The sequence below is a fragment of the Hippocampus comes genome, unplaced genomic scaffold, assembly GCF_001891065.2.
Source record: "Hippocampus comes isolate QL1 unplaced genomic scaffold, H_comes_QL1_v1.1 scaffold319, whole genome shotgun sequence".
In the NCBI taxonomy this organism is placed as follows: Eukaryota; Metazoa; Chordata; class Actinopteri; order Syngnathiformes; family Syngnathidae; genus Hippocampus; species Hippocampus comes.
In genome coordinates, this window is record NW_017806090.1 from 1,236,879 (window position 1) to 1,260,602 (window position 23,724).

The 23,724-nt window shown below is 41.5% G+C and overlaps 2 protein-coding genes across 4 annotated transcripts in view; both read left to right on the forward strand.

The window, feature by feature from the left end:
• The first annotated feature begins 17,729 nt into the window (after positions 1–17,729).
• Positions 17,730–22,338, forward strand: cav2 (caveolin 2). 2 transcript variants are annotated; one of them, XM_019894844.1, is made up of 4 exons: positions 17,743–17,802; positions 17,839–18,139; positions 19,048–19,235; positions 21,323–22,338. In XM_019894844.1, the coding sequence occupies exons 2-4, from the start codon at positions 17,987–17,989 to the stop codon at positions 21,471–21,473; spliced, it is 492 nt and encodes a 163-aa protein (XP_019750403.1). In that variant the 5' UTR covers positions 17,743–17,802; positions 17,839–17,986; the 3' UTR covers positions 21,474–22,338. The 2 variants fall into 2 exon arrangements, with proteins under 2 accessions (XP_019750402.1, XP_019750403.1); XM_019894843.1 differs by having other exon boundaries at positions 17,730–18,139.
• Positions 22,339–23,233: 895 nt separating this feature from the next.
• Positions 23,234–23,724, forward strand: part of cav1 (caveolin 1) — a 7,739-nt gene continuing 7,248 nt past the window's right edge. The window contains exons 1-2 of one of the 2 annotated variants that reach the window (XM_019894846.1): positions 23,234–23,251; positions 23,547–23,635. In XM_019894846.1, coding sequence (XP_019750405.1) covers positions 23,600–23,635 — 36 coding nt within the window. In that variant the 5' untranslated portion in view covers positions 23,234–23,251; positions 23,547–23,599. Of the gene's footprint in view, positions 23,252–23,358; positions 23,636–23,724 lie in introns of those variants that run through there. The other variant, XM_019894845.1, reaches the window with a different exon arrangement.

The following is a 23,724-nucleotide window of genomic DNA, read 5'->3' on the forward strand; positions in this document are numbered from 1 at the left end:
GTGGGGGGGGGGGGGGTGTGTATGTAAGTTAAAGTATATGCCAATGGAGGCTGTTCAAAATTAGCTTCTTTAAAAAAAATTATGTCTCCTACTTCCCTCTCCCTGTTGTGTTGAAAGCAATGGTCACTGTCATTTACGTTGATTGCGGGATGCTGTTTTGCAGCTTGACAGCACCCACACCCCCACACACACACACACACACACACACACACACACTGTTAAGTCTAAGAAAAGTGAACGTGTTTACCTTTCACTAAGAACAGCGCTACGGCATGACAGCTGTACTAAAAAAAGTGCACATGAAACCCCTATTTTGTAGCCTTTGTAGTGTTGTAGCCGTGATCACAAGCTATCAAAGCGGACAATATTCAGTTTCATCTAGTCTCGCAACGGCACACGCAAAATGGATTTAATTGTTTCCTTCACACCACCCTGGGACATCACGTTTATTTGTGTTTTCAAATTGACCCCGCATGCCACACTTTAATTGCATTTGTCCACATTTCCTGGGAACACACACACACACACACACACACACACACACACACACACACACACACACACACGCTTCCCACGAAATTTCCCCTTCCTGCTATTGTGTGCGCTCCGCTGGCAAACATGGAAAGTCGGAAAAAGGGTGCAGCAGTATTCCATAGCTCCACACTCCCAACAATCAAACGATGCATTTGTGGACCTTCGCCGACATGTGTAAAAATGTGGGCGCACGTTTCTCCCTCACGGCAACACCAGTGAGCAGCTGGAGTTTGATGAGTGCTTCCATTGTGTTGTGAAAATACAATGCAGCTGACTCATTACCTTTGCCAAGCACGAAAGGCCAGAGGCATTCATCCCTTTCTTACCGATGGCAATTTTCCACAAAAAACAACACAGCGATAATGCTACATGAATATAGCATGTGTGTGTCACCTCCGTGTGAGGGGTGGTCCGTGGAGGTGTGTATTTTGTCATTGGTGGTGAGGTCAAAAGTAGTCAGATGAGCGGCAGGTCACAAGGTGCCGTCATCCACTGACGTAATTTGTGAGCGAGTGCGGAAGGTGGACTGGAAATGTTCATAAGAAGATTTTGGAAAACATAATCTTGAACTCAAGACATTTACACCATGATAGTAACTCAGCCAGTTCAGTGGTTCGTTTGTTAGTTTGTCAGTCAATTACTTAACTCGTCAGCTATTCGGTGTGTTGGTCAGTTAGTCGGCTGGTCGGTCACTAACTTGTTTCAGTTAGTTAGTCAGTCATTTATTTGGTCTGTTGATTAGTAAATTAGTTGGAGAATCAGTTAATTCAACTGAGTTGGCGGATGGGTTAGTAAATTAAAAAGTCTTAGTCAGATAGCGCAGTCAGTTAATTATTGCATATCATTTGTCAGTCAGTCGGGTTTTTAGTTAGTCGGTTCTGTTATTCGATCATCATGCAGTTAATTAATCAATAACTCGGATAGTAAATAGGTTGATGTTTGGATTAGTTATTTAGTCAGTCAACTAGTCAGTTGGTTGTTAAGACCATTAGTCAGTAAGTCATTTCGTTGGCTGGTCAGTTGATAACTTTGTTTAGTTTGTTAGTTAGTTGGCCACTCAATCAGTTCGTTGGTCAGTTGGTCAGTAAGTTCAGTTAGCGGGCCAGACAAAAGTCAGTTACTTGGTCAGCATGTCTGTTAGTCAGTAAGTACTTCATGCGGTTAATAAGTTAGTTATTTAGTAATTTACTTGGTCAGTTTGTTGTCAATTAGTACGTTAGTCTTGGTTAGTTGATAATTAGTGGGTCAGTTAGTCAGCTAGTGAGGTGGTTGGTTGTTTTCTGGTTGTTGCGTGTTGCCATGCCGAAATGTTCTGCTCAGAGACAAATGTGTGTTGGGCGCGGTCATCCTCCATTTTTGTGAGAACAATGTTACACAGCAGCTTGGAGAGAGCCAAGTCAGTGCTCCATGCTTATGACCATACAAGGATTCAACACATTCCTGACTCCTTCATGGACACTCTACCACACTTCTTCTTCTAGTGGATGAGGAGGAGGAGGAACTTATCTCGTTTGTACTCATTAGTTTGTAACCGGGGATAAGAAGGGGTCAAAGTTAAACCAGAGCAGGTCAAAGAGATGCTTCTGGAATGGCAACTTTGCTTCTGGAAGCTATCCTCCCACAAACAGTTGAACCACATTGAGAGTTTTTGCATCAGCGCATCCTGCAGAGGGTGCTATTAGTAATGAATCAACTGGGAAGTGACTCCAGCTTTTATAGGCCACACAGAGAATGTGCAAAATTGGCGCATCCGAACTGAAACAGCCATCTGCTTATCCTCAAAAGGGTTTCGTGTGTTCTGGAGCCTAACCCAGGTAACTTGCAGCAGTAGGCGGTTTGCCAGCCAATTTCAGGGCACACATAGACAAACGACGGCAATTTAGAGGGTTCAATCAACCCGCCTAAGCATGGGGAGAACATACAAACTCCACACAGGATGAACCTTTACACTGGTGTCTGTTACAGTTTGGATCTTATCTTCAAAGGCCATTTGCTATCCAATCCATTCATACCTCCACCCAATAAAAATTGGGAAAATCCAAAAGGTGACGAATTAAAAGAAAAAAATGCAACGATCTGATCAAATCTTTATAATAATATTTTTTGTCATAAATCTGGTTAGGAAGTGTGTGATCCTATTTAGCCCCCTGGTAGTGTCATGATCCTCTTCTTGTGTGTCTCCAGCAGGTGGCAGAGGAGGACCTTCCCTCCAGCGTGCACACCTGCTGCCAATTTGGTCATCAAGTTAACCAGGTAATTAATGATGGCCAAGATTCCATGTCTCTGTTGGATTATTTACCTTGTTGCTGCTCTTGCTCAAGTGTTGTTTTCTAGACCGCTTGATCTCGTCATTGTCGTTTTTGCCTTCCAGCGTCTCGCCTTGTATTTGTTATTTCGTCTTTGATTTTGCTCCCGTTTTTGTTACGTGACCATGGGCTCTAGTCTTTGTTACGTGACCATGGACTCTAGTCATTTCGTTTATATATTTGTTTGTGTCACTAAATACAGTGTCAATCATGACCGTGTATGTCGTGTGTATACTTTTGTTTACTTCATTCCCAGCATGCCTTTCAGGTTTATGTCTTGTGAGTTTTGGGCAAACCGGCTCTTGCTTCTCCTCCTCCTCCTTTTTCTGGCAGCATCGCTATCATACCTGCTAGCAGGCGGGATGGTGCCGCTGAGTTTTTGTAACATTTAGGAGCACGGCTGCAAAGACAACATTCGCTAAGCTTGTATGTTTTTGTGAGAAGTGGGAGAACAAGCCAAGTGTAAATCTTCAAATGTTAGCCGCGATCGAGGGTTCAGTTTTGGGTCGGACGAGGACGGGGGAAGGTTCAGGGTTAGATTTACACGAGGTTTGGGTAAGGTTAATGTTAGGGTTTCACTTAGTTAGAGTAAATTATAAGCTAGTGCTATTTTTATTATTAAGAAACAAACTATTAAATTTGTTTTTTGGTGGAGGTCGTAATGGATTAATGTCATTTCCATTCGTATCAATGGGGAAAGATAATTTGTCATGTGGAATTGTTTTGTGTTCCAAGCATGGTCACGGAATAAATTCATCTCATATCTCTGCGTCGATTCTCAGTCATGCAACCCATCCAAATACTACCTATTGTGTGCCAACTTGGTCATATGATTCCCAAGCCGCCGTTCCAGAGGGCCAACTCCCAAATTGGTGAAAAAGAAAAGTCCCTTAGAAAACAAGACTTTCATTGACACTTTCCTCAATGTGACCAGCACAAACGAACAAAGTGATCCCCTACCACTTGAGAATAGTTGACGCGTGAAGGCTTTGCCTCAGGAAAACAACCTTTGCAGTGAAGTCATCCGAAGTTTTTTCCACTCGCTGGGTGGAAGGGGAGGAGGGAACTGTTTGGAAAATGTGCTACTCACTTACTCCCACTAATCCGGAGATATCACGGCGTAACCAGTTCAACACTGGAAAATTCCTTGTTCCCACTGAAGATATTCCCAAGACCACCAGGATCCCCCAAGCACCACGCCCACTGGCTGTCTTTTACTTTCCCGTCTCCAGCTGGTATCATGGCTGACGTGTTGCATGTTAGGGATGATATGTTGACGCATAGAGCAGCAATGACAAGAAGCAGTTCTGCCCTTCTTGCTGGAGTTTAGCTACTGTAACATTATACGCAGTTTGAACATTTAATGAAGTGATTCTTCACGTACCACTAGAGGCAGCCCGTGCTATACTACACACTTGGAGAATATTTGTATGGGAAATGATGACAAATAGCCCAGTAGCGGTTTCGGTGGTGATCGGTGAGCTCTCAAAGGTGACTTGGTTATGGGTCTGAAACAGATTAATTGTGTTTCCATTCATTTTAATGGAATATTTGCTTTGGTTCATGAACATTTCCATTCACAAACAAATTAAGATCTACTTTGCTCCCATGTTTATGTTAGTAGTGTTTTTTAAGCAATCATTTTTTAAAATTACGTTTTACAGTATACTGACTGGAATGCCCTCACATGACCCCCAAGCACCACATCCACTGGCTGTCTTTTACTTTCCCATCTCCAGCTGGTACATGGCTGGCGTGTTGCATGTTAGGGATGATATGTTGACGCATAGAGCAGCAATGACAAGAAGCAGTTCTGCCATTCTTGCTGGAGTTTGGCTACTTGAACATTATACGCAGTTTGAACATTTAATGAAGTGATTCTTCATGTACCACTAGAGGCAGCCCGTGCTATACTACACACTTGGAGAATATTTGTATGGGAAATGATGACAAATAGCCCAGTAGCGGTTTCGGTGGTGATCGGTGAGCTCTCAAAGGTGACTTGGTTATGGGTCTGAAACAGATTAATTGTGTTTCCATTCATTTTAATGGAATATTTGCTTTGGTTCATGAACATTTCCATTCACAAACAAATTAAGATCTACTTTGCTCCCATGTTTATGTTAGTAGTGTTTTTTAAGCAATCATTTTTTAAAATTACGTTTTACAGTATACTGACTGGAATGCCCTCACATGTGAGTAAGGAGAGCCTCAGTCGCCAATGAACCAAAAGCTATTAAATGAACACATTCACATATCCAAAGCGTACCCACACAAGAGCTGCTGAGGGCCACACACGCCCAGACACTCACATACTGACTTACCGGCCTTCACATGCCACCTGACCAAGCCCCGCCTCTTAAAGGCACACTCACATACATAGACAAAACAATACATACCCTACCTATATTCCATACATGACATGCTTGCAATATGTTTTTGCAAGTTCAAACCCTCTCACAATGCGAGTTGTACAGCGAATGGAAGGCAACAGGGTGGTGTACCCGTTCCCATGTCATTCCAAGTGAGGATAATAAGTCTTCAACCCATGAACGGGAGGCTCAGTGCTCCAGTCAGGATCCACTCTGGCCTCTCCCCACACAAGAGCTGCTGAGGGCCACACACGCCCAGACACTCACATACTGACACATGCCACCTGACCAAGCCCCGCCTCTTAAAGCCACACTCACATACATACACAAAACAATACATACCCTACCGCATATTCCATACATAACATGCTTGCAATATGTTTTTGCAAGTTCAAACCCTCTCACAATGCGAGTTGTACAGCGAATGGAAGGCAACAGGGTGGTGTACCCGTTCCCATGTCATTCCAAGTGAGGATAATAAGTCTTCAACACATGAACGGGAGGCTCAGTGCTCCAGTCAGGATCCACTCTGGCCTCTCAAACGTCTCCAATAAATCTCGCCAACTCACAAAGCGCGGCTCCGTGGAGCTTCACAAGGAATGTGTGTTTGAGTGAGTGAGCGCCTAAGTGTTTATGCGTACTGTGTGGCCATTGTGTAAGTGTGTGAGCCCCGCCCAGTCTCTCATCTCCACACATTGTTTTCGCTATTTTCCTTGGGGCCTGTCAGGACATTCCAGCGCTCAGGTGCTCTCAAAATACAGTATTTCCTCCGGTGAAGACAGAGGAGATAGCATAACGCACAGTTTCATTTCATCATACTGTGTGTATATATATATATATAAATGTAAAATGTTGATAGATTTATCAAGATCACTGGCATATATCCTGGTATTGCATTGATATATATCAATGTGGTCGTTTTTGTACGATGTTGTCTGATCTCCAGTTGCGGTGCGTCACACAATGGTTGTATTCTGATACTCCGTATCACTTGCAAGAGGATGTTCTTGTGACTTTTTTTTTTCCAAGCATCACAACATTCCACCCTTTTGCTTTCGGCAGCTGGGATGTTTGTCGGGGTAGTATTTTCCTCGTTGTAACAATCGACGGAAGCGGACAGCTGATTCTCGCCTCTTCAAGCGGGGCCAGGAGGACCCTCTCTGGGGTGTCGTTTTAGGCCCAGGCTTGGGGGCTCCGGAAGACACAACAGTCGGGACACGGCGAGGACGAAGGCGTGTGAGGAAATCCCTGAATTGGATGTTCCACGTGGCCTCATCCAGGGTTTTCCCTCGTTGTGGAGCAGATGTGCGATTGTGTCAGCCAGTGTGTGTGTCAATGCACGTCTTGATGTGTATGTGTGCGGCTTTGGAAGGAATTCCTTGGGATGAGAGGGTTTCCCTGTCAGAACGTTTGACAAACTCTCTCCCGTTTCCAAGGCGGGCAGAATTCCCGTTTGCATGTGGTGGACGAAATCATGCTTTATTTTACTCCCAGTGCCTCACATCCAAATATTTTTACTGAAGAGTTTTGATGAATTTGTGACATTTTGAAGGATGATTCTGGAAATGTTGAACTTTTCTCCTTTTTGAAAAATAATAAACATGAACTGTACGGTGAAAATCAGCAATATAGGGACTATATAAACAAGTTTTTTTTTAGGTAGTTTTACCACTCCCACAAATTTTAAACACTTAAAACTAATTTTTCAAAGTTCCCCTTCAAAATAATTTCAAATTTATTTCATTTGTTGCTGGCGATACTGTAAATTAAACATTGTATGCATGAATACCCACATTTTCTATGAAACCATACAATTTTGTTCACCAGAAGTCTGCCACCATCATACAAACATATCATTTGAAAAGATAACTGTGAACCTTGAAACAATTGCGACTTCAACATCAAAAGAGAAGTAAAACATACAAACAGAGATAATAAAATCAAATGAAAGATCGGATATGCAGTATTTAAACAACAATATATTCAACTAAGCCATATGATTCCAGGCATACGGTATACTTTTTTTACGACTATTACTGCAGCTTGCGACGGTCTTCTTCTGTGGTTCATCATCAATACTGCCCCCTGGTGGCCATGGTGTGCACACCAGACACACAATGTGAATCGCTAATTCACGGAATCATGATTTACAATTTGACTAATTCTTAACATGGTTTTAATATTTATTAGTGTTTGTTTTCATAAAGTACAAGACTTTTGGGTGCAATTTTATTCAGTCAAAAAAACATACAGCATAACAAAAACATTTTTGGAGACTTTTTTTTTTTTTTTTTTAGGCCCTTTACGTAATGCGTGATTGGATCCAGTCACCGTGGCGACCGCATCACAACAATAATCCAGTCAGGGGGCATGAAAAAGAAAAAATGTAGGCAGCGGAGACATAAGCCTGGAGCGTTCCCACTGACGTCAGCTGAGGGGAATGTGTGTGTGTGTGTGTGTGTGTGTGTGTGTGTGTGTGTGTGTGTGTGTGTGTGTGTGTGTGTGTGTTTGGCTGGCATCACTTTGGTGTTACTCTTCAAGTTGGGGAGACTAAATAAATAGTCGGTCAACGTATGTACAAGTACGTAAAAGACACGTGCGCAAAAGGCAAGAGTGAGTCACTGAGAGGAAAGTTGCATGATGACTGTTTTTAGTTGTTGTTTTTTTTTTTTTTTTTTGGGGGGGGGGGGGGGGAGTGTGTTAAATGTGAAATATTGAGTGGTCGGGCCGCTCTCCAACCCCGGAGAGCTTTGTTTTAGTCGTTGAACACAAACGGAGCATCCAAGTGAAGTTGAAAAAGAACAGGAAGGAGTGAAAGTTTACACTGCTTCATGCAAGAGAGGAGTGGTGTCCAAATACAGGAAGAGACGGATCAGCAAGAGCACCTTTCTTTTTGTTGAAGCTGTCACAATGAAGCGGAGATGTTCAAACTTTTATTTTGTTCAAGTTCTCATTGTAAAGTGGATATGTGCATGCTTTTTCTCAAATCGGAGATTGCAGTCTGAGTGTTCATGCTTTATTCGGTCGCTCACCATGAAATGTGAATGTTCAGACTTTGATTGCATCGAAATTGTAAAATAATGATTGGGCTTTTATTTTCTTGAATCAGGGACGGTAAAGGGGATATTGATGCTGATATTTTGGAGATTTACTCTTTGTGAAGGGGAAATGTTCATGGTTTTATTTTGTGGAATCAGCACTCAGAATGTCTGGTTGTTTTATTTTGTTGATCTAGGTGCAATGAAGACGTTCATGTTTTTATATTGTTGAACAGCTACCATCCAGTGGTTAGTGCATCGACCTCACAGTGCAGAGGTTGTGGGTTCGATCCTGGCTCCGGCCTCCCTGTGTGGAGCTTGCATGTTCTCCCCGGGCCTGGGTGGGTTTTCTCTGGGTTCTCTGGTTTCCTGCCACATTCCAAAAACATGCATGGCAGGCTGATTGAACACTCCAAATTGCCCCTGGGTGTGAGTGTGGATAGTATTTCGTCTGTGTGTGGCCTGCTATTGGCTGGCAACTGGTTCAGGGTGTCCCGCGCCTGCTGCTCCAGCACCCCCCGCAACCCTTGTGAGGATAAGCAGATTGGAAAATGGATGGATGGATGAACAGCCACCATAGAGCAATAATATTTATGCTTTTATTTTGTTGAGTTGCTCTGTAAAATGGATATGTTCATGATTTTATTTTGTTAAATCCATGGTCACAATGTGGAGGTCTTTGTGCTTTTATTTTGATGACTCTGGCTCAGTATTTGGCAGCTGTGTACACTCGCTTGACTTCAGGGTGTCATCCGCTTTTTTTCACCCGAAATCAGCAGGGATAGGCTCCAGCGACCCCCGCGACCCTATATGGGATAAGCGATGCTGAAAGTGGATGGAAGGATATTTACATTTCAAGTCATGTCGTTCCATGGTGCTCACTATTTGCCAGATTTGGATGACTATCAGTTATGTGCTGCTCAGTATTTGAAAGGTGCTCCAACAGATGTTCGGAGGACGCACCCAGCAGGTCTCCCACGTTGAGTTAAGAACAACAAGGGAGAGGTCGCCTCCTCTTTTCTCGGGAATGTTGCTCACAAGCATGTGGAGGAGGAAGAGGAGGATGACTTCTGAGCTTACACTTGACTCTGTTCAAAAGTCATCAGGTCCACCAAAGACCTCCTGAAAACATCACCACCGTGGCTACAAAATAAAAGCATCACCACCATACGAGCCAGTCATGCGAAATACATGCTTGCATCTGCCCAATAGTGAGCACCATGCAACTCGATTATCCAGTAGGCGAGATGACAGACTCGGCAAAATGCACGAGCAGCTCTTTTCAATCAAACAAACACATTAGGATGCCTGAGTCAACAATATAAAAGTATAAACCTAATGATTTTGTCAATTTCTACAAAATAAAAGTCTGAACATTCACACTTTATCGTGCTTATCACAACCACAAAAGTGCATGAACATTCCAATTTGACGCAGGTAATTCAAAAAAATTGACTACTTGCAATTTATGCTGACTGATTCAACAAAATAAAAGCATGAACGTTGCACGCAGGTAATTCAAAAAAAATTGACTAATTGCAATTCATGCTGACTGATTCAACAAAATAAAAGCATGAACGTCATTTGCTTACCAACTCTGAATAAATAAAAGGATTTACATTCACAGGATGTGGAAGGAAACCAGAGTACCCGGAGAAAACCTGCTTACCAACTCTGAATAAATAAAAGGATTTATATTCACGGGATGTGGAAGGAAACCAGAGTACCCGGAGAAAACCCACGCAGGGCCGGGGAGAACATGCAAACTCCACACCTCGAGCACCGGGCCGCCCCTGAGTCAATAAAATAAAAGTATCAAATAATTAATTTTGACAAAATCAACAAGCATGGCCACTTCATGTGATGAGCTCACACTGCAACCACTCAAGCACCGGGCCGCCCCTGATTCAATAAAATAAAAGTGTCAAATACTTAATTTTGACAAAATCAACAATAAAAGCATGGCCACTTCATGTGATGAGCTCACACTGCAGGAATTCACACATGCACTCACACACACACACACACACACACACACACACACACACACACACACACACACACACACACACAGCTTCCAGGAAGTGTGTCATGGCTCAGATAACGACAGTGTGCGTGTTTGGCTTTTTTTGTGCGCTAATGACCCGGCTAATTGATGTTAGCAAACAGGAAGTGTGAGCTTTGTTGTCATTGTTGCAACTGGAGGCTTTATCGCGGAAACCCAGGCAAGCCCCGGTCCGACATCAACGATCGCAATGCCAACAGTGATAACATCACCGTTGTCAAGTGGAGAATGTCACCATTTACAGTTGTTAGCTTCATTTATTCTTATTCATTTAGTGGCAAGCTCTGTTTTCCGTCTCTCCCTGCTGCAACACAAGCTCATTCAGGAAAACGGCACCTCGAGGACCCAAGTTTGACACCTGCGTTTTATACTGTTAAATTTAAACACGTTGAAATGTGATTTGAACATTCCTAGCACACTTAAATACAGTTCTATGAAGGCCACAGTTTGATTCCCATCATTTCCTATGGGAAAGTATAGCGGTTACCTTCTTCTTTGTTAGACACGTTCCGGTGTATCTTGGTTTATAAATAGCGCTCTCCTCTCTCGTTCCCTCGCTCGCCTTCTTCCCAGCATCCCGGTCAAGTCGAGGGGGACGCACACTTTCCTGGCGCGCGTTCAGAAAGGGCTCGCTCCAAATAAGGCGCAGGAGCAGCGAGCCGGCAGGACGGAAACCTTGGAGACGCTTCCTTGGAGACTTGGAGCGCCATCATAAAATTTAAAAAAAATAAAATCAAAAAAACACTCCCTAGGCGACTTGCGGCCTTACTGAGGAATTAGTACCAAGACACTAAGTGTGGGAATGATCGGAAATGTGCAATATGGGGACAAATATATTGGGACACTTCTTTGACTCTGGCATAGAAATGTAGCAAATGGACAAAAGTATTGCGTGTAGAAAGTGTATGGTGCGCTATTTTGAAAAAAAAAAAAAACTCCGAGATAAACTCCAAGTGAGTGTGTTTGTCTGTGAGCGAGCGTGCACGTGCACGAGAAAAAGTGTGTGAATGAGTGAACAACATGTGAGAGTTTATGCGTCATTGAGAGAGTTGTGTGAGCATTTGTGGGTAGTGGAATAAATGTGTGTGTGTGTGTGTGTGTGTGTGTTGTTAAGGAATTATTCCTCTAGAAGTAATAGAATAACATTGTTGAGGAATTTCACCTTGCTATGAGAACTATTGATACTAGTCTCTGTCCTGAACGTCTGCTGAAGTACTAAAAACAAAGAATGTAGTGTGAAGTTTAGAGCCCATTTCCCCTTGAGTGATAAACAGCCCCCAAGCGTCTTCTTTTGCGTCCCCCACCTCGGGAAAGTCCCTGAAGGCTGTCAAGTTCCCTCGAGGAGGAACTCTTACCTCGAGATTTGTGCACAACAGATGTGGTCTGTACTTTGTCATCATGTCAATATCGAACTTTGTTGACCTTCTTTGTCTCGGATTTTTACATAAAGGGGAAGGACTGCCCGCCCCTCATTAACATAGTACACCTATATAAACGTGTGGCTGTATTTGTTCAGGGCTTCTGATGAAATCTGAGACTCTCAGGAGCCCGAATCGATTCGAGTTGCGTTATGATAAATTGAAGAAAAGACGACGTGGTATTGGGTCTTCTTCCACCTTATAGAGACATAAAAGTATCTGTGTCCGAGGAGGGCCAAAAGGAAATTGACAGCTCCCCCTCCTCTACAAAGTACAAGTAATTGTTAAAAGTATGCACATGTATTTGACTGTGTGTGGGTGAACAAGTAATGTAAGACTGCGTGACCGTGAGTGAGTGCGTGCGCAAAAATGCACGCGTGTGAGCAAGTGAGTGTGTGCGTGCGGAGCGATGACTCCAAATTACAGAGCAAGTCAGGACGTTTTTATCCGGGAGACCCCGCGGCCTGCTGGGAGGAGCAGAAGATGGCCACCACTCCCTCACCAGGAGATTCCACAACCCAGCTCGTGCTAACAGGAATCACATTCTTGTCCCCACGTTGCCATGGCGATCCACCAGCAAAGTTCCAAAACAGCAAAAATATCCCATTCCAAATCAAATTTGTCGGGAAAAATAGAGTCACTGGTGCGATTTTTTTTTTCCCATATTTGGACACGCTCGCTCTTTTTCTTCCAGGCACTGGAGCCTTCAGAAGCACATCCATAGGTTTTACTGGAGCCTTAAAAGAAGCCTTGTGCTCCTTGGAGACGGTTCCAGACGTGCAAGTGAAAGCAGCATTCACCGGCCTGGATGGGGAGTCCGGTGGAAAACTAGTAGCGCAAGGAGAAGTTGCCGTGGCGTGGGTTGGGGGGGGGGGGCACCTTGTGTGGTTGAGTTACCTGTGTGAGGGCCTCCCTGGTGCATTAGTAGAGGGGAGGGGGTGGGGGGGTAATGTACTAACGTGTTGAGGGCGGAGTTATGCGTATGGGCGGGTTTTACGTGTGTGTCTGTTTGTGTTGTGAGAGTGGTTTTGTGTGTGTGTTACCTGAACAGGGGTACGTGTGTGTGTGTGTGCGTGTGTGTGTGTGTGAGTGAGTTACTTATGTGTGGGGAGTAATCTGTGTGAGTGTAAATGTGTGGCAGGTGAAATTTACTTGTGTGTGTGTCCATGCATTGTGTGGGGGTTACTTGTACGTGCATGAGTGCAGTGGGAATTAATTGGGTGTTTGTGGATTGTGTTTGGGATTGCTTGTGTGTGACTGTGTGGGTTACTTGTATGCGCATCAGTTACTTTTGTGTGTGTGTGTGTTTGTGTGTGTTTGTGTGTGTGTGTGATCAGCACATTTATCCTTATCTATGTATTTCTGATTTTCTCTCCACTTCAAGTTATTATTTCCGTGAAGCTGAACATTCCACCGATAGGCTCGTTCTGCACACACACACACACACACACACACACACACACACACACACACACACACACACACACACACACACACACGCTGTTGTTGCCAAGAGAGAGCCAGGCAGAATCTGAACGCATTGCTGCGCCTGCCCCGGGCTAAGTGAAGCGGAGCCAACCAAGAACATCTTTGAACAGCCTTCTGCAACAACTGTGTGTGTGTGTGTGTGTGTGTGTGTGTGTGTGTGTGTGTGTGTGTGTGTGTGTGTGTGTGTGTGCGTGTGTGTACGTGTGCGATTCAGGATGAGGAATGCAGTGAGTAAGGCGTGAAGGATGCATGAAGGTTTTGATGGAAAAAGGAGTTGAGTGACAGATGATAATGACACATCCAACACGTGGTTGTACCCTGGTGCTACATTGTCCAAATCATTTTACTGGTCCAAATACATTTACTGGTGCTACCTGACAGGATTGTCCAGATGATCATTAATTTAATTAATTACATAATTTTTTTCAGAATGACATGAATTATTCCATGATGTTTTGTGGCCTGATAATTATTCTGTTTTTCCAATCAGCTACATTGTGCATATTGAATTCACATGAAAAAGAATCACCTTTTTTTTCCTGAGTAATTTTTTGAGTGGCTTTTGAAGAAAAAAAAAACATTTATTTCAGTTTTGTGAAAAGATTTTTTTTTTAATCTATTTTGGGTATTTTTGCTCGGAGAGATTTTTGGGATTCTTTTTGTTTGCAAAAAAAAAAAAGTGAAAAACAGAAAAAAGATTATTTGGAAAAAGAGAAAAACAATTCTTCTGAAAAACCATCAAAAATCATTTTATAATTATTATTGTTAATATTATTGTCATTTATTTGTTGGTGTACTTATGTCCAGTTCATTCTAAAATCAATATAATATAAAAATTATTATTTATTTACTGCCATGCTTTTTTCCCCCCGCTCGATTGTAACTTAAGTAGTTTCAAAATGGTGCAACGCGACAGGATTGCGTGTCCAGACAGTATGTATGACCCTATTAAAAAAAAAACAAAAAAAAAAACCTTTTTCAAGAATGTGCATGAATTCAGGTCACAGGATTTGGTTTCCTAATCGGGTTGCCACAACACAGACAGCCTCTAAAAGTTTCAAAAGAAAAAAAAACAGGTGAACGAGCATAAACGCAAACTAATAAAACGTCATAATTGATCTTTAGGACAAACATTTATGAGCATGGCCCATCAGAGAAGCTTAAAAGGTGATAATGAAGGTAAATGATGTGTCCCAGGGCCATGAAAAGCCACCACGAGGACTGACTGACTGATTAGACGGGTTGCGGCACGCCAGCTGAGGAACGTCTTCACCATGCAAACAAGCCTCCACAGCTTCAAAAATCCCTTTTGCAATATATCTTACCGAGAAATCAGAAGCAGTGTCACATAAGTAACAAGACTAAACCACAACGCTAATATCTTAGCATACGGATTGCAGAGAAAGAGGGTCAATAGATGGCACAATATTTTACATTACGATTACTCTAACCTAGCACAAACATAGCCTCTTTTGCTTGTTTTCAGTAGTTTGGCACGAGCATTTTGGCTAACGAGCAAAGAAAAGCTTTGCATTACACCGTATTATGAGTAGTTTAACACACTGTGTGCTTTGGAGCAGATAGAAAGCGTGTGCGTTGTCTTTTGCTGGTAATTTTTGCCTCTAAAAGGCCACCGTACTTCCTGGTTCAGGCACATGCCGGTTTTAGGGTCTGAAACTAAATAAAATGTTCTTGAAGTAATTGACGGGTGATATTTCCTCTGCCAATGGTATAATGTTTTGTTACATTATTGTTTTGAGAGCTAACATACCATAGCATGTATTCGGAATTAAAGAAATCGGGGGTGGGGGAGATTCTGTACACTTTTGATCTCGATAGGCCACCGTACTTCCTTGGTTATAGAATAATTCAACTTCAGGGTATAAGCTATGAAAACACATGTAGCAAATAATCTTTTAATACAGCATAATGTTAGCATTTGTTGTGAACTAACAACATATAACGTTTTTGCATGGCGTTAATATCCTGTTTCTTTTTGCTGCGCCATGTTTGTCCCTCTCAGGCCACCTTACATCCTAGTTAAGGCATGCAAGAACTTTTGGAGCTAAGCTAAAGAATGTAAAAGCACTTTCTTTTTGACACACAGTTTGGATTCATATTTATTTAAGGGGAAAAATTACCTTTTAAAATGGCTCAATGCAAGTCAGTTTCACAGCCTAAAAGCAGTAATAGTATACAATGTTTGTTTGTTAAGTTTTCTGGACATTGTCGCTTCAAGGCCACTGTATTTCCTGGTTGAGGCACGTGTGTACTTCAGGGGCGAAGCTACGTAAAATGTGAGTAAACTACTTTGACACACAGTTTATAATACAAATCTAAGTGTTGTATGTATGAATTCCCTCTCGAAATTGTTTGTTGTTAGCATTTTTGGCTAACAAGCAAACAGCAGTACAGCAATTTGTGCTGAAGTTCGAGCTGTTGTGAAAATTCAAGTCATTGGCTTTTACTGGCTGGACATCAAGTGTGTCAAAAGCGATTGTGGAACCAAGTGGACTCGGTGGTGTTATAGCAGAGGCGGGATGACGCCTGCATAAGACAGAAGTGCAAAGTTTAACACCAGACTCTGAAAGCAATTGTCTCTGAATGCTTGTGCAACTTCTCAGTGTGAAAGAGGCTTGGAGGCTGCCTGTAAAAGATGCAATTCTTCTGCCTTTCGTAGGTTTGGTGCAAAAGGCAGATGTGACGAATGACACTCTGATGTAGCAATTTGGATTTCTGCGTGAAACCAACGGACGTGGCAATTTTGTGAGATACCTGTGTGAAAGAGGCTCTTTCCATTTGATGGTGGACATGTTTCCGCCTCAGGAGTGTGAGTGCAGCGGTTCACATCGTTGTTGTGTTGGATGGCGTAACGGCTCACACTGCCCTTTCCAAATCAGCCTTCCCACCCAGCTGGACTGCATTCCGGCTCCGTGTGCACTTGTGATGTTTTCACCTTGCGACACGAAAGTGACACCCAAAAATGTGTTTGTGTGGCCAGAACATCTTCACCATCACTTCTGTCACACTGCGCTCTGCCACGGCCCTTTAAGAAAAGAAGCCAATTGGTCTTGAATGATGTATAGTATTGTCGATTTGAAACATCCAGAGTCATATTTGCACATTCCCCTCTCAGATCGCATGCATTTAATGAACCATATTGGTTTAGAATGATACACAACCACTTATTTGAAGTACTTGGGTTATACTTGGGTTGTACATTTTTTCCCATGATAGGAACTTTATCACTCGGACGAGAACCACTCTGATGAGAACTTCCATTTTGACCACATTTCAGGATGAAGAATTTCCAAATTTTCACAATGAAATTCTAAAGTTAAGCGATATTTCACATAGAGTGGAACCTCGGAGTTTGAACATAATTTGTTCTTTTGACCTATTAAAAGTCCGATTTGTTCGACCTCCGAAACAATTTGTTCCATCGGAAACAATTTAAATGAGTTTAATCCGTTCCCAAGCTCCAAATACAGTAAATTGCTATTTTAATTCTCATTTATGAAAAAACATGTGCACCCTGTATTTAAACCACAAAAAATGCTGTCAAAATCGTCGATTTAGCCATACGATACTCGTGAGGAAGATCCCCAAATTTTCACATGACTGTAAAATTACGTGTAACTATGATCCATGCTTCCGTTATCCAAATCGCTTATTATACTTTGTGAAAAATAAATCTGTCTCTTAAGCGTCTTTTTATTTATTTTTTTTTTTTTCTTGCTTCAATAAATGGAACGAGATTTCAGTATTTCAGGTCAGACTTGCACTTGATTCCTGGTGGCGTTTTAAAAGAGTTTTCAGGCAATTTTTGAACAGATAGCGAAAGGGGGCACACCACACACTGCGCTCACATTCTGTTGTGTCACAAATGTGTTTTGCGGGTTAATCCAGGAGGATTGTGTTCTTCTATTGTTCCTTTTCCATTCGCCCCGGGTTGATGCCGATGGCTGTTTTGCTGATGTATTTCTGCTTAGCTGTACAACACTCACATTGGTAGGCCAAGTATAAAATGACAATTTTAAGAGAATGAAGATTGCAACTTTATGATAATAGTTTATTTTTTTTTTTTTACAAGAAACAAGTAATAGAAAATCAGGTCATATTTAAAGAAGCTGTCATATTTTTAAAAAGTCAGATAATCACGGCATATTTTCATCAGGGGAAAATCACGATATTACAAGAATAGTGTTTTCATATAATCAGAAAAATAAGTAAAAAAAATGTTTTGAGTAAAAAAATATAAAATTGTCATTTCAAAACTTGTATATCGAAACATTCTTATTTTGCAATACAATGGTGTATGTGCTGTGTAATATATATAAGGATATTATATTTACGTTTTTTTATTGACATATTTTTTTCCATATATTGATCAATGGAATTGAACTGGAATAGCCGATTGTTCTGTTCTCGTTCATATTTGTATTGACAAAGAAAATGAATGTTATTGAAAGTGCAAAATGACATAATTATTTTTTTTTAAATGTGTCAAAAAAACATTCTTCAAGTTTTAATAAGTACAAAGTATGAGGAGGTCATTTTATCCGGCAGTGGTCATTCCGTGACTGCACATGCACAGAAGCGTGTTGTGGCGCCGTCGACCCCAGGCTGCTTCCAAGTCTGCGGGGCGGGGTGCTGCCTGCCTGCCTGCTGTTGCTGCTGCTGCTGCTGCTGCTGCACACGAGCGGGGCGGCTCGCTGACTGCGCACTCGAACCAGAACCACAAGTCCAACAGCAACTGGCGACCATGGGTGTGGAGAAGGAGAAGTCGGACACGAGCATCGTCATGGACGAGGACGAGTTCAGCAGGTCTATCGAACCCATCCTGTCCCGGAAGGGGCACGTGTTCGCGTCCCCGCACGAAGTCCGAGACCCCGACAACGTCAACGCTCACCTCAAGGTAAAAAAAAGGAAAAAAATAACCCTGCCTCCGATTGTTTTCAAGCCCGGACGCGGAAGTCAAGGAAAGTGACGTCATCGATCATTTCGGTCTTGTTTCCTTTCGGGTCAGGTCAGGTGGGCTTCCGTGACCTTTTTCCATCGGTCTTGTTTCGTTTTGGTTCAAGTCAGGTGGGCTTCCATAAAGTCTTTCATTCAAGATTACAGTATAGACCATATCATACCATATTTGAATATTTTAGCCAAGAAAAATAAAGCTGGTGTCTTTGGTAGCATATTGTATTATTTAATAATAATGATAACAATAACAATGATATAATGATAACATTATTATTATTTATTAGCCCCTATCTTTAGAATTTTTATATTGTATATTACATTTCGTGTTACACTATTTTTCAAAGAAAAATATGGATATTTTGTGAAAAAGGAGAATTGTCACTTTCTGCAGGATTTCTTCATATATTTTGCCAAATACAAATGCGCACAAGAAAATCTATGTTTTCATATACATACGTATGCAATTTTATATTTTGCTAATGCAAAAAAAATGCAGGATTTTACTGTAAACACTTCATCAGTCCTTCTGATGCTGATGATTGTCATTTTTCACTGTCAATATATTTTTTAGGATATTTTATAGTATAGGCACCCTCTTAATGGCACACATGTGTATCTTGTGTATCTAGCAAAGTTTTTCCAACAATATGTACAATATTTTCTATACATGTTAAGCTTCAATTTTATAATACAGCTTACCAATTAATATGCTGAAAAAAATTTGAGAAAAGATTGTGTTTTTCATATTATGTAAATAATGTCAAACTCACATTGTTTTCAAGCCACAATTAGACTTTGGTAAAAGTAGCGATGACTGACTTGTTCCTGTTTTTGTTTTCTCCCGATTAGGTGGGCTTTGAAGATGTCATCGCTGAGCCGGAGTCCGCTCGGACCGTAGACGGGGTGTGGATTTGTAGCCACGCCACATTTGAGGTGGTCAAGTTGGGCCTCTACCGGCTTCTCGGGGCGCTGCTGGCCGTGCCCCTTGCCTTTCTCCTCGGACTCGTTTTCGCTGTGCTCAGCCTCATACACATCTGGTATGGGATCCTCGCGATTGAATCTGTGCTTTTTCTTTGGCTTTAGAGACTAAAAATATGCTCAGGAAGTGAGCACGCCTAAATATCATGTGACCACACAGACCAAAATTGTCAAATTATGAGAACTGGCTGTAACATTATTGTGAGACAAAAGTTGTAATATTAAGAGAGGAAACTCGTAATGTGCCAAAAAGTTGTGACATCACGAGAATAAAGTTGCAATTTTACAAGAACAATGTTGAAATGTTGCACAAAAACAGTAGTGATTTCAACAATTTATAAAGAAAAATAAAACTAAAAATTAAAAACTTTGAAGTAAAAGAAAAATGTCATTTTATGTGAATACTTTTTTAACATTACCAGAAAAATGTCTAATATTACAAGAATAAAGTTCAAATTTTACAAGAATTCAACCATCATATTATTGTGAGGAAGAAATTGTAATTTTACAAGAATAAAATTGTAATACTTTTTGAAAAAGATTTTTATTAATAAGAGAATAAAATGGAAATATTTTCAGAAAAAAAGTATAGATTTATGAGAATAAAGTTGTATGATAATACTACAAAATAAAATCTGAATTTTTCAAGAATAAAGTTGTCAAAAAAATTGATGAATTTACAAGAGTCGATGCTAAGCTCATCCGCTTAAAGTTGTCATTTGTGTTAAAAATAAACGCTAAAATATGGTACTCAGAAATGAAAGTGAGCTTTAAAGAGCCCAGCAGACTATTATGGGATGTTTGCACAAGCTCCTAAGGCAAACATTGACACAAGGTATTTATACAGATTACGTCACTTTTCAAAGTAGTGAGCCCTTCTCTCTCTACACGTATTAGGATCATGAGTTGTGCTTTTTTTTTTCCAACTGATTACATCATCACACGAGCCACCTGGATACTGTTAGGCAGCAAGCTAATGAACTAACAAGCTAACCCAAAGAAATCGCTCGTTAATGGGAAACACTTGTCGTCATGTGCCAAAAAGAGAGCCCTAGGAAAGTTGGCGTAAACGTGTGCCCCCTCAAAAAAGTATCACAGAGCAGGGGGGTGGGGCCGGGAACGGAAAGTTGCTTAACATGCTATTCGACATGGAAGTGGGACACTTTTCAGTCCCTTGGCGGCCATGTTGGAGGCAGGAATTTTCTGCGAGGGAGATGGGAAGCAAATTTCAGGCATTGGAATGGCCGCAGACATGAAGTCCCAAGTTCAAAATCAACAGATTTTTACTTTGACAGTCTCAAGACAACTCAATCAATTTTGACTTTGAATCTCTGCCGTCTTATGTCGGACGCTATTCAAAATGTTTGTCCAATGCCGCTAAGCTAGCTGTGTGAATGGTGAGGCTAAACTAGCTAGTGTAGCTCATCCGTTTAGCATACCAATAGTTGGTCAAATATTAACTAAACTTGATGATGGTTATGCATTTTACTGAGAAGACAATAGAAAGTGATCGTTATTTAAGTATAGACATCTATACATCCATTCCACTTTGAGTACTTCTTGTCGTGAGTGTGTCAGCCATATTTGATGTGGCAGGACCCCGTAAACTAATACGTCGGTTTCAGTCAACTTCATAAAGTGACGACCTATAAAGTACTAAAGTACTTAATGTTATTGCCTCTCTTTCATCCATCCACACATAATTATAGGTTTGAGAAACAGATCGGCACCAAAAACAATGTATGTTGTTTTTAAATCTGATGATTATATAAGTTTATTCCCCCATTCAGAATATTTCAATATTTGTCATCATGGAACAGCGTGACACTCATTCAAATGTTAGTAGATGATGTACTTTTTGTTATGATATTGAAAAAAAATGTTATATTGTGACTCGGGGACTTCTTGCTTGAACTTGACTCAACTTGCTTGAAATTTTGTGGTGACTCGACTCGATGCTTGAGTTTTTTTTCCACGGTGACCTGGGACTTGCTTGAGAAATTCACATTTTGCCTATACATCTGTCAGATTGTGTTCGATGATGTACTTTCAAAATCAACCCATTCTTGCTTTCACAATCCCTTTCACAATCCCTTTCGACTGTATCCCCTGTCGTAACCATTTTGAATTTTTGGGCCCCTCGCAGGCTGGTGATGCCGAGCATCCGGAGCTTCCTGGTAGTGCTGCCGTCTCTGCAGGTGGTGTGGAGGAGCCTGACGGACACGTTTGTCATGCCGTTCTTTCGCAGCCTGGGCCGGAGCTTGTCCACCGTCCACGTCCAACACGTGGAGCAATAAATCCCGACTGGGCGAAGACCCACACAAGATGGAGTCTCTGTGGAGATGTTGCCAATATGGACGTGTTCGAGCTTTGAGGACAATGGCTCACAGAAAGGGTTCCACCAAGGTCCATGAGCCGTATCTTGGGGTCCACAAAATAATTTGTAATCCTTTATTATGTGATATCATTTTAACAAGTGCATACCTTCATATCGTGAGCCACATAGCATGCTGTAGTTGCTTTTCGGCAATTGTGCTACTAAGCTAGCTATATTTATATGACATAGCCACATACATATTGGACATCCCTGCATGAATAAAGTCAGCGTTTACTTTTTAGAACAAAAGGCGTTTTATTACAGGAATAAAGTCCTTTTTCTGGTCGAGTTTTGGAAAAACTCCTACGCCTAGGAGAACACGAGGTAGTTAAGTTTAACTGTAAAAAACAATTGTCAGAATTCAGAAGCCTTGAAACTTTGACTTTCATCATGATATCACGACTAGGTAACATATTATGTAATTCTCATACGCTAAAATTATATCTTGACAAGTCAATTTATAAGTAAAAACCTCTCGACAGTAAACGTCCAATTTGGGCTCACTTCAACTCTGTTTGGATCCCAGATTTTGTTGTTTTCATGTAGTTTGACTTTATATTAAAATAGGGACAAAACAATTGGGCGTCCCAATACTTGTGTTCGCGCGATGTCTTCTAATGAAGATGAGCGAGACATAATTGCAGAGTCATGTTATGTTGGCTGAATAAATATTGTAAGATGAACAGGGAGAAAAGACGCAAGCTTGTCGCACTTTCACTGGCTGTTTGTTTTTCTTTGATTCAGAACATCAAACTAATATAAATAAAGATTGTTATTCTGTCTTCTCATGAGTGACTTGTCATACAGCATGCTATTCAATTCCCCTTTTTTCCCCCTAAGAATACAATACAATACAACACATCCTGATTTATATAGCGCTTTCACAACAGCTGCAGCTGATGACATGACCTTACTTGTTAGCGTAATGAACATTTTTCGCATATTTTTTTCAAGTTTCATTTTGCCCCCTTCCCAATAGAAAATGATCTATATTTAACATTCTGATTTTATTCTCATATTAAAAACCACTTGGTTTAAAAGTTTTATTCTAAATATGATGAATTTAGTGAATTTTTCCATTTTTGTAACATTGCTGCTTTTAATATGGATTATTTTCTTGAAATTTATAGAACAATATCCTCATAACATGATGAGTTAATAATGTTCTAATTATATTCCCATAAGAACTCCTTTCTTGTCATGTTGCGAAAGTGAAGCAAAAAAATATTCTTTACAATAATATGTTCTATGCAGCCTTGCTTATGTAAACGTAGCATTCTGATCAATATGGCGCTTGTGGGATATGAATCAAGCACACAAAGCATCCGTTTCTATTCATTTGAGAGGCGGCCATTTTGCACTTGCTGTCGCATGAAAATGACATCACAGACTAAGGGCTCAGGTGACGACCAATCATGGCTCGTGTTTTTTTTTTGGGGGGGGGGGTGCTTTGGTCAGGTGACGCTCGGCCAAGCCGAGCCATGATTGGTCGATACCTGAGCCCTTTCCATCAGGGAAAATTTATTTGACATACTAAACTGACAAACTAAATTGAATTATGAGCTGGGTACTTATTTTGTTTGTTGAATGCGGCCCTTATGCAGCTTGATAAACGTTTATTCATGTCAGTCCCCCACGACGCCCGCCCCATTTGGTCGATGCAGTGTTGGCGCCACTTGATCTGGCTTGTGCTGAACGGCGCGTATATAAACACCTTGTCTGTCCCAATTAACGCCCACTCCTTGGCCAACAAGAACCCGCTTGTATTCTGCCTGTAGCATGCAAGTCATTCCACGCCACACCAGCACTTCTCTTACCCTGCACATGCATACGCACACGCACACGCACTTTTTTTTAACATCAGTCCCTCCTGCAGCCTGATCTGAACGCTTCCTGCAATCCCATTCAAACCACGTTCGGTGAGGGGAAGGTCGGGAATAAATAACCTTGGGAGCCCCCAGGCACACACCTACTTTCTCCTTACCCAATCTAGCTCCACGCCTCCTGCCAACCGGATTCCTATTTTGTCGCTAGAAGGACCACATCATGGCAGGAGGACTGAAGAGCACCGAACCAGAGGAGGTACATGAGTGGGCTATTGTGTGTGTGTGTGTGTGTGTGTGTGTGTGTGTGTGTGTGTGTGTGTGTGTGTGTGTGTGTGTGTGTGTGGG

Coding starts and splice junctions, on each gene's coding strand:
- cav2 (XM_019894843.1), top strand. CDS start 17,987: ATGGGTGTGGAGAAGGAGAAGTCGGACACGAGCATCGTCATGGACGAG. Junction 18,140..19,047: donor ACGTCAACGCTCACCTCAAG/GTAAAAAAAAGG, acceptor TCTCCCGATTAG/GTGGGCTTTGAAGATGTCAT. Junction 19,236..21,322: donor CTCAGCCTCATACACATCTG/GTATGGGATCCT, acceptor GGCCCCTCGCAG/GCTGGTGATGCCGAGCATCC.